Source organism: Nesoenas mayeri, assembly GCF_963082525.1.
Source record: "Nesoenas mayeri genome assembly, chromosome: 3".
NCBI lineage: Eukaryota > Metazoa > Chordata > Aves > Columbiformes > Columbidae > Nesoenas > Nesoenas mayeri.
The window spans coordinates 82,519,443-82,534,140 of NC_137544.1; the positions used below are offsets into that span (position 1 = coordinate 82,519,443).

At 37.6% G+C, this 14,698-nt stretch overlaps 1 protein-coding gene across 3 annotated transcripts in view; it reads right to left on the bottom strand.

Moving 5' to 3' along the window:
* Positions 1–5,863: 5,863 nt before the first annotated feature.
* The window catches only part of ADSS2 (adenylosuccinate synthase 2), a 36,044-nt gene continuing 27,209 nt past the window's right edge, over positions 5,864–14,698 (bottom strand). For all 3 annotated transcript variants that reach the window (XM_080341690.1, XM_080341692.1, XM_080341691.1), the window contains 5 exons: positions 14,031–14,185; positions 13,481–13,605; positions 12,348–12,445; positions 7,415–7,564; positions 5,864–6,662 (listed from right to left, as the gene is read on the bottom strand). In XM_080341690.1, coding sequence (XP_080197816.1) covers positions 6,610–6,662; positions 7,415–7,564; positions 12,348–12,445; positions 13,481–13,605; positions 14,031–14,185 — 581 coding nt within the window. In that variant the 3' untranslated portion in view covers positions 5,864–6,609. The remainder of the gene's footprint in view (positions 6,663–7,414; positions 7,565–12,347; positions 12,446–13,480; positions 13,606–14,030; positions 14,186–14,698) is intronic.

The window sequence follows — 14,698 nt, forward strand, 5'->3', positions numbered from 1 at the left end:
CTAAAGCATGAAAATACATTCTTTTGTAGACTGAATTGGATAAGGAGCTTTTACATCATGCTCGACAACTAAGTGGAAGATGCAATGGCCTTGGTTTTGGAAAAAAAATTGAACCGTGGGTATATTCAAGGAGTTTCTAAGAGGCTGTGTCATGATACCATTCAAAACAATAGCCTGAATAAGATCTCTGGTGACAACCGATTCTAACATCAAACTCCTGGAGCTGCAATATTAATTCACACTCCAGTGAAGTAGTTGCCATGGAATGGCCAAAACATATTTCACTGACTCTGATGGGCAACAAAATACAGAAAACATCTACTTTGTTTTCCAAATACGGGTGAGTCAGTGTTTTATACACGGCAGCCAAATTTCATTCCTCAGGAGACAGAATAAATTATTACTTAATTGTGACAAACGAGCAGACCATCAGACCCACTGACATAATGAATCAGTCTGCTAAGAAATTCTGCTTTGAGTCACAGAAGAGCATGCTGTTGCCCTGAATTATAAAATACTGTTTAAATAAGTTAACTGGCTCCTGCATTTGTTTCTATTCTAAGCCCTGCCAGTAATATTGTGCAAATTATTCCAGAAACTCCCATATCTCTGCAAAATTTAATGTTCTGTGGGACCTTTACTTCTATGTGCATGCACTGGTTCTTCCTGAGAGATTCCTAACACGGATGCTCTTCCATAGTGGATTTTGCTACCGAATGGAGATTAATACATTCAAGACACATAAGCAAGTTCTTTTAGATCCATGAATAGCTCCTTAACAACAAAAATAACATTTTACATCTCTGTTTGTAGGAATTTGGCATGTGCTCTCAAAACAAACTAAGGGATTTTATACATCCTGCACCAGTCTTTCCACCAGGGTGAGTCTCTCGAAGCACTCAGCACACATTATGCATGTGGTTCAGGCTATCAGTAACTCAAAAAAATCCAGTCAAAACTCTTATCATTTCAGAAGGGTAGTTGGGAAGAGAAAAGAAAAATGAAACATTTTGCCACGTTGCGTGTCATTCCCTTATTCACTTGTACAGGAGCAAAAATATTTATTTTCCGTAACTGTCATATATTTTAAAAAATTGCTTTTCCACAGCTTGGGTGGGATCCCTGCTCTCTAGTCTCTTGCTTGTACCTTCACTATCTTCTATTTGTTTGCTTCATCAGCTCAGTTGTTCGCCTTGGAAAGGACGTCTCTGGTTTGTATCCTGGGCAAGTAGCACGGGTCCACAAGACGTACACATCCAGAGGAGCTCCAGGGTAAGCCTGGGAGTCACAGTAAACCCGTACAGCTTATGAAATAAGTTTTTCCCTTTCGTACCTACTGTGGGCAATGTTGTCACAGCTTCTAATGACTGTTTATGACTTCAGCCTAAAAGAGGAACAGTAAGAGAATCCAGGCAGAGTAAACCAAAACTACATCCAAAAGTTTTTGGCCATACCAGGAGTGCTGCATGACCTGAATTCATCATGTACATGAGAATCTAGAACAGAAATTGTAGAAAAAAATTCTGGTTTTTTTCTCCCCTGTGAAAATTTGTGTTATTGCACATCAAAATACGTTGTGGGTTTTTTTTTATTTTTTAAATTAAAATGTCATAGGCTACTTCTGTTGGTAAGTCAAAGCTTTAAAAATTCTAGTAATATTAAACTAAAGCAGTTAGTTGCTTGACTGCAAGAGGCATAACCCTTATCGTGCTAATTACAAGTCAGATGGAGCCAATCGAACAATACTGAATTATTAAGGCCTTACTGTACATTCTCAGGCTGTTAGTATCTATTAGATTACAGCTGCATTATACTGAGTGCTCATTTCAGCAGGAGATTAGAAAGTACATTTATAATGCTGGCTAGCCTTTGGGTGGGATCATGGTATTTACATACCATATGTCAGCAAGAGATTATAGAATGATTTATGCTTTTTGCCTAGACCTTTCAGTAAACTGGAACCAGCTCCAGTAAACTATGAAGCTGAAACTCCATTCCAGCCTGACTTTGACAATTCAGCTCTCAGAACATATGTGCATTTCCAAAAAATAATGAAAAAGACCACCTGCAATTGGTACAATCAAACTTCATACAAAGCAGCATTTGACTTGCCATACCTGAACACAAGTAAGTAATCCATGGCCATTTTCCTGTCGAGAGGGGCATCAAACATGAACTGGGGATGTTTGCTCTGCTGTAAACAAGCTAGTCCTAAATTGCACAGAGAAAAAAGTCCATAGTTGGTTTTTCTTTTCGGAAAAAGTGAGAACAAAGAGCTGCCACCTGTCTCCCCAAGCCATACCCTCTCTCCACTACCAACACTCAGGTGTCCCAGTTCCCTCAGCAATATGCGGAAGGCAACCCAATGAACAAGGCAAACTGTTTGTCCTTGTGCAGATTGTTATCTGAAAATAATTGCTCAGACACACTATCTATGTTTAGCTCTTTTGACACACACTATGCCAGTAGTGTGTGTCAAAAGAGCTAAAGAATAAGTACCTGGAAATAGGGAAAAAAAAAAAAACCAAAACACTAACAGTGCAAGAATATACATTGTTTCGATACACTTGATTTAATAGCTCTAGAGTGGCAGTGAAGAACATTAGGATTTAACTCAACATTATCTGTTTAAAGCTGAATGGGAGATAATTTGAATGTGTATTTATTGCAAGGTATTTTAAAGATGACATGTCAAATGCATTGTAACACTCAGCACAACAAAAGAATGGTGTAAAATTTTAAGTCTCTACAAATGATGCATCATCTGCATGTATGTATGTACGTACACTAGTCTGCCTTAAGCAGGTAAAGCTGTCATACACCAAAAGAAGCGTGCATGATATCTATACCACCAGGTTTATTAGTGTCACAGTGTCAGAGACTAGGAGCAGTACAGGCAGGAGAAAATTCACCAGATTGAGTTGTCCCTTATCTTCATTCCCAGCTACTTTGCCTTTTACTTTTTCTAAACCAGCCAGACCTTTGATTATGTTTCATTAAGGGAGCTGGCTGTGACAGCAAAAGGAAATTCTAATCTTCTATTAGAAAGCAGATTTCCAGGATGATGATAGACGAAAGCAGCTGTCATGCATTACATCAACATTATCTGTCTGCCACTTTATCTGAAGGTTTTGTCCATTAGCTACATGCCAAAACGCAATTACACATGGAATACAAATGGAAAGGCTGAGCACCAGAAGTATCCTTCCTTTCCCTTCCTATTAGTTCATAAAGGAGGCTCACCAAACCATTGGGACCTAAGGGATACTAAATGCTGCAGCACAGCACAAGCCTCAGAGAATCAAACTCGTAAATATTTCAGTGGCAGCAAGAATGGCATGAGATCAAAATACCTTGTCTGTCATCAGCCTTGTCAGGCCTATCAGATATCTGTGCCTCCTGAAAACATGCCACTAGCAGGAGGGGACACTCAGAGAAGAATCAATTTCAGCTACTATCCTGTGCCACCATCCTCTCCCTTCACATGCTAGCAACAGAAGAGGCTGCACAGAGGGAGTATATAGGAAGGGCCTGAGAAATACACACTCTCCTGAAAGTACAAAGGTTTTCCTTTCATTACAGCTTACCACTAGCCTGTGGCAACCAGTGAGGATGGCAATTCATTTGAGGCCAAAGGGAACAGGGAAAAAATACAGAAGATTGAATTTTGGCTACCAAAAACACTACAAGTGCCTTCAAAGACATGACACTTAGCCCCTGCTAAACACACGGCTGGCAGCAGAGTATTAGGCTGTTCTTCTCTTCTTCATCCTTGCTTCCACTGTTGAACATAGCATGGTTTCAAGAGCAGAGCATACAGCACTTGAAATGTTCTCCATAACTTTGAACTATTTTTTCCACACACTCAGGTTGGTGACAACACATCCCAGCCTATTTCCTCATACATACAAATAAGTGACAGAATACAACCACGTTCTATAACCATTCTTCAGCAGCAGAAAAATGTTTGTGCAGCAGTCCAAGAATTCACTCGAGCAAAGCTGACGTGGAACTAGCATTCAGAGGCAACATAATAAGCTCTACAGATGCCAAGTTTAACCGCCTGAAATTTAAAGAGAAAAATTCTTTGTTCCAGGTCATGAGAGTAAATAAACACCAACAGATCCTGAACCATGTATTACCTGGACATGTACTGGTTGCAGGATGCTTTCAACTTTCCAGGCCTGAACTTCAGTGAAAAAATCAAAGAAAAATCTCAGTTGAACTTAAAAGAAAGCAAAAGAACAGAAGTAAATCACCCTTGCATCCACAACAATTCTGTTTTGCTTCTTTAATGGCACAAATACTTTCTATCATTTTAGGCTACAGCTATATTACTTAGAAATCCTGCTGCATCTGGGAATATAAATTCCTCAACTGAAAAACGAGAGTAGTTTGTACAGAAGAATTGAAAGAGGCCTTGAATTTGAAGGTCTCTCCTTGGCAGAAGTGACACACAACTATGTCGTAAGCCCAGATTTATTCACTCACTACAGAAGGAAAGAAGGCTCTCATTTATTTTTTTACTCACCCCTTGAACCAGCTTAGGCCCCCAGTCCTTGGTTGGTCATTTCACCAACAGCACAAATCCCCTCAGTGCCTCCTACAGGTATCAGGAGCCAAGAACACTCAGTAATTATTACCTATTGTTCAAACTGCAAAGTCAAGTCCATCAATCGCCTAGAAAATAGTAATATTGGGGTTTTTTTCCTTCTAAATGAATACTGGCATTTATGTTACACAGTTCTATCCCTCTTTCTCTTCATCACGGCATTAGGAAGAGAATTTTAATTCAAGACATCCTTTAGCTAGGGAGGGATGGTGCGGTTCTCTCCTGGACTGCAAGGCTGACAGCAAAAGTAGACGCTAATCCTGTCCACAACAAACTGAGTTGTTTGGTTTTTAATGCTGAGGAGAATGATCTTTACATGCAATGTTGATACAAAGGTCTCTCCATGTATTTGCCAATCTTCCAGCATTCCGTAGTACCTTCCTCTTTCCACATATTACTCAAGTAAAACACCCAGCTAACTGGCTCTGTCACATGCAAACAACTCAATAGGAAAAGCTCCTTAAATATAAAGTAATTTTATTCTTCAGCCTTCCTGTTCCTCCCTGTATAAGCAATTTTACTTTATATCGATTGAGAACATATACATTGTGCTGAACACCTCTAGAGCAGCATCAATCCGTCAAATCTATTCAATTTCAGGTAATATCTGGTTACCTAAGACAATCTTGAAGGCCTCATACCTTTTATTTTGCATTAAAAGTTTCTTATATCCATGTCCATAGCTGAAATCTACTAAAGTGACTCTAAAACTACTGCCCCCACCCTGACACCAACTTGTTTTTAGGAAACAAATTAAGTTTTATTTGAAAAGGAAGCACATGAATATGGCAGCATAGTGTGTAAAAACAAATAATTCTCAAAAAAATCTGTGAGAGGAATATGTAATTACTGGGTTGTTGCCATAAGAAATCAGACTTTTTGGAATATATATAATAATGGTTTTAAATTAAAATAATTCTATAACATCTCCCAACACTAATAAGCCAAAATATGCTAGATGTCATGAGGTGACTACTTGTTATTTTCTCTACATCTAAACCAAGTACATCGAATACTTTAAATGTTATTTCTAAAGCATCTTCAATTTATAATTACAAAAGCGTCTGTGCTTTGCCAGTTCTCTGGAGAAAGATCTTCTATTGGCTATGTAGAAAGGAATTTAAAAGGGCACCAAAATGTTAGACTTCTCACCAAATATAACCTCATCTAATTAGGGAAACAGTTTGAGATATATGGCTTGAAAGAAGAGAAGTGCAGGGTTTTCAAAATACCAGCGAAAAAAAAAAGAGTAACATTATAAAACATTTAACTCAAAATCAGAATGGTTCTTTAATAATTGCAAATGAACTTTTTACAATATCAATCTTCTAACTTTCTGGGCACACTTCCTGGTAAACACTTGAGTGTCCTCTGTGAGTTACAAAGAGTAAGTTTTCTGTGTTACATAGCTAAAAAAACCCGGACATTCTTAACAACTTGGCATCACATCTTTTTTTAAAAAACAGATCACATAATAATTTAGACAGCATTTATAGCATTATAAAATCAGAATCCCCCTCTTTAATCACTCACAAGAGCAGGCATTAAGAATACAACAGCTTTAGGAATACAAATAATGAGGATGTAAAACTATCTGTGCAAAACTGCATTATTTTTACTGTCTAAAATTTCAGGGAAGTAACACCGCCAAAAGCAGAGAGAGGATAACAAAGACAAACAGTCATGAAAGTTATGCTACCTTAGATTCTCAAACAGGAATTACATTATGAAGTAAATATTAGGTAAAGAAAAAAAAAATCTGATGGCACCTTGAACAACAACAACAAGTGTCCTGGAAATTGCAGTTGAACAAGAACTGATACAGGTTCATGTTAAAGTCTCTTTCAGGAGTAGCGATTGATTTGGGGGTATCAACTCTAGCATTTCTTTCCATGCAAAAATCTATCTTTCCAACATCTTTGCTTTGCGGGCTACTAATGCATTTAAGAATGAGCAGTCTTTTGAGGAGTGTGCTTTCTTCCATGCATCTGAAATCTTTAAAACAGCTGGATCATTGATTCCCTGGATTTCCCTACTCCAATCCATTTAACTGCAGGAGAGAAAAGCAAACTTATTATAAGTAATACAAAGCAAGGTCGGATTGTATCTTAAGAAGACAGGTTTGTATCTTATCTTAAGCGCTTAAGATCTTAAGTATCAGAGTCTGAAGAAAAATACAGCATATACCATTAGCACATTAAGAAATTATAACTATGTCTGCTGTTCTCCAAGTAAAAGTGCACTGGTGACTTAGAAAAGCAGGAACAGTCTTGAAGCTCCCATAAATAAATCAAGCAGTTTTCCAGATCGTAGGAAAAAAGACAAAAAGAAACTGTCAGAAAAATAAAGATTTGCATCATCTCCTAATTCCTAGCTTTGGAGGGAACCACATGCTCCTTAGTAAAGGTGATCCTAAGAGAAATTTGTTAGTATAGTACCTCTTACCGTCACAGATATTTAATATACAAGTAGTCCCACTGACTTCGTAATGGCAGCAGAACAAAACTCCGATTATTTATATAAACAATCTGAAGAACACTTAACAAAGTTATCAAAATCTCAGTTGAAGAACTATAGTATAGCCAAAGAAAGAATGCCTATTAAAACTTTTGAAAACTTTCAATTCAACAGCTAAACAGATAGATAAAAAGAAGTAAAACAACAATTACAAGTATCACCACACCTCAGAACAAGCACAGCTACAAACTAGCTTTCAGTATTTTGAATGTTTATTAAGGCAAACTACAAGGTAAGTTTCATAGAGCAGGAAAAAAACAAAACAACAAAATCTGGTTTACTTACCAGGAACACCCAACTCCATTTCTATAAAGCGAACATAATTTTGTGCATTTACAGGCAGCTCATCAAACGTCCTTGCATTGGATATGTCCGTATCCCATCCTGGGAGTGTCTCATACTGAACCTCTACTTTATTTAAGACTTCCTGGTTGGCTGAGAAACAAACAGAAACAAAGTTATTATGTCTGCAAAGATTATATATTCTCTACCACTAAACGTGTAACTGTAAAGCTTTTTATTCCTTTCTTATACAAGGAGGTTTATTTACTCATAATATAATACCAGCACTGAGGGTGATGAAGTGTCCTTTTCTGTTAATATAAGCAGAGGGGAAAAAAAAATCCAGTAACTATCAAGACTTAAACTTTAGGATTTCCAGTACTCAGTCACATGCATATATTTTACTTAAACCACAATCTTTCCAGTTCAGAAAACAACTTTTGAGGAAAATTAATTCCCAAAAATGTTGATTTTTTTTTTCTGAACAAATACTAAGATCCAACTCCCCCTTCATGGGGAAACTTGGTGATGTGAAAGCAGAATCAGGCCCCAGCTTGTAAGTATCATGCAGTTAAAACATATTTTGAAATGGCATAGGAGTCCACAATTCACTAAACAGGGTCATAAGATGTAGTTTATACGTAACAGACTTCTGATGCCCACAGACCCTTTGCCCCAAAACTCAAATTTGTCAATCAGTGTGGAGTTCCATGTGATGTATGAACATTAACTGTTCCAATTACTTCTCAGAATAGAAGTGGAATGAGCATATTCCATTTTGTCCTTCATCTAGGAACCTGCTACAATGTTGTCCATTAACTCTGAATCCTGTGATGATTTCAAGTACTGGAAAAGATGCTAAGCACACTGTTCTGGAATTCAATAATTTCACTAACTATCTGAACATTAGTCTTGGAATGACACTGGGCAGTGAAACAAAAGCCTTGAGCCTGAAAATGGTTAAAACATATTGATAAAAAAAAAAATGGAGGTGTCAGGCATTATTGCCCTCCTGAAGACGACAGGGCACACTGTAATGAACATTATGTAGGGTCTATGTCTCAAACCTAGTCACTCCTGCAAAGACAGCTAGTCAGCCTGGGAAAGGGGTTTAGGTGCAAGAGGTACAGTGTACAAATACAAACCCACAGCTGATCCCCTCCAGCACATGTGTAACCAACAAAATCAGGCTCAGCATACTGAATAATTTGTCCCAGTGCAGGTAAGAGCTCAAAAGTAGCAAAGTTGTAAGGATAGCCTTTATAAACTAGGCATTTTGAGAAAGGGTGAAAGAGGACTATGCTCTACTGACTTTAACGCCTACAACAGTGAAAAGATGCACAATTTTTGGACTGACATGTTCACAGGTTAAGGCAAATGATTCTGACTCAATACTTGTAATCAATACAGACAGGCACATTAAGGATGTTGGGTTGCAGAAGCTGAGGATAAGCACTTTCTTTAACATCATCAGCAGTTAACAACTGAGGTGTTGCCTGCTGCCCAGGTGATCTGTAAAACAGAATAGTCATATTCAAAGTGCAAAACCACAAACTAATCTCCGGGCATTGCAGATGGTCTAGAATAAGACACTAACCTCCCTAGTTCTGAAGATGGAAAGTGACTGCACACCCAACCTTGGAGGTTCACAGGCATTTTTACTTTGAAGCCTCTCTGATGAGGTGAGCTGGAAGAAAGCTGAAAACACTTAGAACTGAATGATCTAATCTTGTCTACAGTCTTCCATTACTTTGTATTAGTTCCTCACTTCTCCAAAAGAGAGGAAGAAAAGGGATACATTTCTTGATGTTTCAAATGATTCTCTCATTTTGCTCCAGCAGGTGTGATAAAAGACGACGTGTGGAAAAGATAAGCCATAAACTGAGCTCAGAGTAGTTACAGATGTAGTCACCATCTAGATTTCTCTCAGCTCTTCCATTAGGGGATTTATCTTTTAGGCTTTCTGGAATATTCCTTAATAACAGCTGAATTAGATAATGGAGAGAACAGATATAACGATATCCGTTAGTCTGGTACCATAATTTGGAGAGGGAATGATGTGATATTACTTCCAACTCAAAAGGAATAGCTGAAATTTGGGATCTTGGCACCACTGTAAGAGAAAGATCCTCCAGCAGTTTCCAGGAACTGAACACAAAAACAGTCATACAGGTCAGCACAAGGTGCACCTAAACACGGTGTCCTAGCTCTTTAACTACACTACATGCCGAGTGAGAGAGCACAAGAAAAAAAAAAGAAAAAAATGCAAGCATGAAATAAAGCTTACCTGAAATAATCCCCCAATTTCCTAAAGATCTGTATTTTCAAAGTCTCCTGAGCTAGGGGTTGTGTCTGTCTGTGCCAAGATCACCTGGCACCTGAACTCAGACAGAAGGAACTAGCAGGACTAGACCACGGCTTTCACACTCCTTTTAAACTGATCAGCTCAGAGCTAGCAGGGAGTTCAATCCTTCCATAAACTCCTAGGACTGAACAGAAATTGAAGTTCTGGCCAGCTCCATAGCAAAAAAACTACAGCCTCAATCATACCACCTGAAGTCATATGTACATTTACAAGACATTTTCAGTTCTTTCTTAGCAGGAGATTATGAAATGCCCACAGAAATCTAAGCTAAAAAAACTAAGTGAGACTTGTATGATTCTCTGATCCAGCTGGAAAAAGGAACAATATATGAAATATGGCATGTTTCTCCTGAGATGGTGGGCACTATGTGTGCTTCTAATTTAGAGACAGTCATTTCACAAGAAGGGTAAATCACTAGCATCTCCAAGAGAGTGGGAGGGTAAGGAGGGGAGAGAAAACGAAATACCCTGCCAGTGAGAGATTCCCAAACTAGATGTCTTCTAAATTAAATTCAAAATGTCAAAGTGGCAAGGTTTAAAAAAAATAAACTATGTAAGTGCACAGCAGGCAAAGATGTAGACATCAGAAATAATCTAATGGCCTGCAAAACACAAAGTGGGAATAAAGTTACCTTCTGTTTTTTATGCCAGGATCAAGGGTAATAAGTAACCTGCAGCATATGTGCTGAAAATGCTGCCAAATGTTGAGGAGTATAGCAAAGAGAGAGGTGTGGAACACAGAGGCACTGTGAGAGACAGCATCTTCCAGCTTACCAGAAGTTCAGCTCAAACTCCTTCCTGACACTTAAGGAAGACAGCATGTCAACAGCAATGACAACAGTTTCTACTAAATTTCTACTAGAATTCTTAATTTTTTATACAGTAAAGAAAGATACAGTTAGACAGGTGAACCATGTTGTGCTGCTATGACCAAAGGTCAGCTACCTGTACCTGGGCAATATACAGGGAGCAAAGTCTGCCCTCGAGAGTTGTAACAAGATTCTAGTCCCACCTAAGAGACACAATGAATGAGGAAGAAATAAATAAAAAAGTAATCATTGAAGTCTTCGTACTGGAAAACATGGCGACCTCTTCACGTCATTTTTACTGATGGACTGCCAGAGAAGGTCCTCCTGCCTTGAGCACAAGACAGTCCAAATAGCCCCCAGGTGAGATGACAGGGCTACAGATGAAGCATTTACTGAGTCGTTCTCAATTCAAACGTGCAATCTCCATTATGTTCAAAGGTCATCTAAAGTACACACAAATTTCCTTAATATTTTGATAAGGATATCAATCAGGGAATATCTGGGTCGTGACAAAAGCATGGCCTGTTTTTGTGCAAGATGAGTACTAAATTTCCTGAATAAAAGTGCATGCCATGTCATTCAGTATGCATTCAGATTGTAACTGGCACTTTGTTTGAAGATAATGGAGGGCAGATGAACTAGAGAACTCCCCGAAGCACACAGAGAAAGAGAAGATTTTTTGTTAATTTCTTATGAATTTCCCTAACAGGTATGTGCTATCTTCCAGGATTACTGGCAGATCATCACTTATGCCTTTATGCATAATTACATCTTTATACTACATAAATCCTGCTGTGAGTTGTATCTTATTATTATGGTTGATCTCCTCACCCACAAAAAAAATCTCCACCGATAGTATATGAAATATCGTAAACTGTGACCAGCCTCAAACCCTGAGGTAGCAATTAGAATGGAAATGGGCACCTATGCCTACATTAGAAAATCAGAAAGCCCAGTCTTTCATACTGGTTAATGTCCTTCCCTTTTCTGGAGTATCTCTGCTATAGCAAATGCAAAAAGATGCATTATCCATGAAAACAATGTTTTGTGATATTTGAATGTTTTAACAAGCAGATAGATTTTTCATGTAAAAATGATCATTAAAATGACCACGGTCCTCCTTAGGAGCTATAGTTTCTATCATGCTAAGCTGATGTATGTTGGTCCCACATTAGAAAATAGTCTTGCTTTCACCTAAACGAATTGCTCACTTCCTCCTCCACCCCTTTTCCATTGCATAGGTGTGACAGGTTTTGGCTGCTCTGTGAACCATTAAAGGGAACTGAACGGTTAGAAAAATAACACAGAGAGAGAAAAACCTGGCTTTTCAACTGGATCAGTTCCTTCATGCGGTTCACCGTATGCTTAAATGAAGACTCATCCTACTAGAAGAGGGGAGAAATACAGTAGTGGGAATAAGACACTGGGTTTAGTGTGTGCCACAAGCTTCCAATTTAGCTTGAAGGTAACCCAGGCTGTATTAAAGGAAAGGGATAGAGCAGTAACAATATTTATGTTTAAGAAGCTTTATATAGCACTTCGTGTCTTTCTAGTAGACAAATGACAGTACTTGATACAAGTGTCTTTAGGGTCTGGGTACAGGTGTGGTACAGGGTGTCTTATGCATCTGGGAAGACATCAATGGCTTAATGCTGAAGTAACACATTCCTGTCATAAATTTTACAAGTAAAAGTCAAATGCAAATATTTAAGTCTCAGGTTACATTTCACCAAAATCTACAATTGTTAAACAAGCGGTCTTACCAGGAAAATGAGGTATGATTTCACCATCTAGTTTGTATGCAACACCAACTTTGATTTCTGGAAATACATCCAAGATGTCCAATTTGGTAAGTGCCAATCTATAAAGAAACATTACTTCGATTAAACAAGTTCAACAACTCTCAACTCTCATCACACTGTAAAAATACCAAAAGAAAAAAAATTATTCCTGTACATTGCAATTGTCTTTCCTTAGACAAATAGTTTGCATGGCACTCATCTATTTATCTGGTGCTACTTAAAAAAAGAGACAACTTAAAAGTGCCTTTTTGGTGCATCCTTAGATGTACTACTATAAGAAAATGGCAAAACTCAAAGAGCAGGTATTGTCTAATCAAGGTGTCTGGTTTATGGCTTTAAATGTTAGAATTTTAAGTGATCAGGGTGCTGCCAAGGTACTTTATGACCATTCCTTTGAGATGGTTTCATAGCATGATACCTGTTGCTGGCTGTTCCTGACCTCAGCCAAATGTTCCTGTTCAATAGTGAAGGCAGCAAAATAATCAAACACTGAGTCTGTAAATTACTTGGCTGCAGGTATTTTAAGTAAAAACAAAGGACAAGAAAAATAGGAAAACAGAAGTAAAGTATGCATTTATAAAATTTCTAGTATCTCAAACTGTGTATCAGCTTTGTTTCAGACACCTATTTTTCATTTTAATTAAAATCCCAAAGTCATATTCAAATTTTCTATGTTTACACACACTGCTGAAGATACAGATGGGTTTCCATCTCTCTTATTTTGAAAACAAAACTCCAAAAACTGTATCAGGTTTTAAGGCCCTTGTAATGCATCTCATTTGGTTTGTGTTTGGGGTGGATGGCAGAGGTTGGGGTAGCTTGAAACACCAAGTACTAAGATAAGTGCTTTTTGAGTAATTTTAAATGAGAAATAATGTGTTACAAGCAAAGAATAATTTACAAATATGAAAATGTCAAATATAAAAACATTTAATACTAGGAAAAATTAGTTAATTTCTTGAAATATCAAAACAATCAACAAATGAATTATAACAGTCTGAATGTTACTAACTAGTATATGTACAATTTACAGTAATCTGTAGCATTTCATGATTTTATGTCAAGTTGCCAACAAAGCTGTCAAAATAACTCACGCAGTAAATCCGTTAATCATGTAGGCATATCGGAGTAACACAAGGTCCAGCCAGCCACATCTTCTCTTTCTACCAGTGGTAACACCAAACTCTTTACCTCTCATTTGCAGCAATTCTCCAATTTCCTAACAAAGAGTAATAATATTACATAAGCCTTTTTAAAAAATTGCAATACATGATGCAGGCCTATACTTAACAACATTTTACAATACTGTAAACTACCTTAAAAGTTCTTCCCCCAATTTTTCACAAAGTTGTCCATTGGGATGAAAACAGAAAAACAAAATGCTATTTCTAATCCAAGAGAACACTATTTGGGCAAATCTCTCAAAATCTGTTCCTGCTCTAGCCTTCTATCCCATACGAAGGTCTGAGAAACTGACAATTGGACTTGGCAGTCTTGTAAACTCGGTCTAGAATCAGAAGAATAAAATATCCAAACGCACTATCACCTACTTGCATTTAACCACTAACTCTGATTTAATGTAAGACAGGCACAGCAAGTTATTTCACCAAGTTACATGTCACATCCAGGGCTGATCATACTCACATTATTTTGTTCTGTAGGAAAGGCACCGATTCCAACTCTCGTTGTATATGCTTTCACAACTCCATACACTTCCCCGACATTCTGCGGTGGCATGCCCAGGCCTGTACACACGCCTCCAACTGTGCAGTTCGATGAAGTCACAAAAGGATATGTGCCTATTAATAAATAAATAAATAAATAAATAAATAAATAAATAAATAAAACACTAGCTTTAAACCATTGCAAAAAAACAAGATCTAATCTGGTGAGGAATAGCACTTGCATTGCACTAACCTAGGTTTTACAATGCTACAAATCAAAACACACTATAAATGTATTTTGCAGTCAAGAACATATTTAATGAGCTCTTAGCTTTGTATGTACATTGTCTGATTCTTCCTTCTTTATTGAAAAAAAGGTAGAAATTTTACAACTTCAACTGGTACAGTTGACAGGCAAAGGTTGACTACATAACAATTCTGAATGATCATACAAGTCAAAAATTGGAACAAGATCAGGAAACCATACCTTGCTATCTTATCTAAAATACGCTCACTAACTGAATGTGAAATTTTGAAGGGCGATTCTTAAGAAAATGCTATTAAAAGGCTAGAAAACACAGTTTTACCATTTTCATTTTTGGAGAAAAAAATAAAATACAAGCTCTACAAACTGATCAACACATTTTA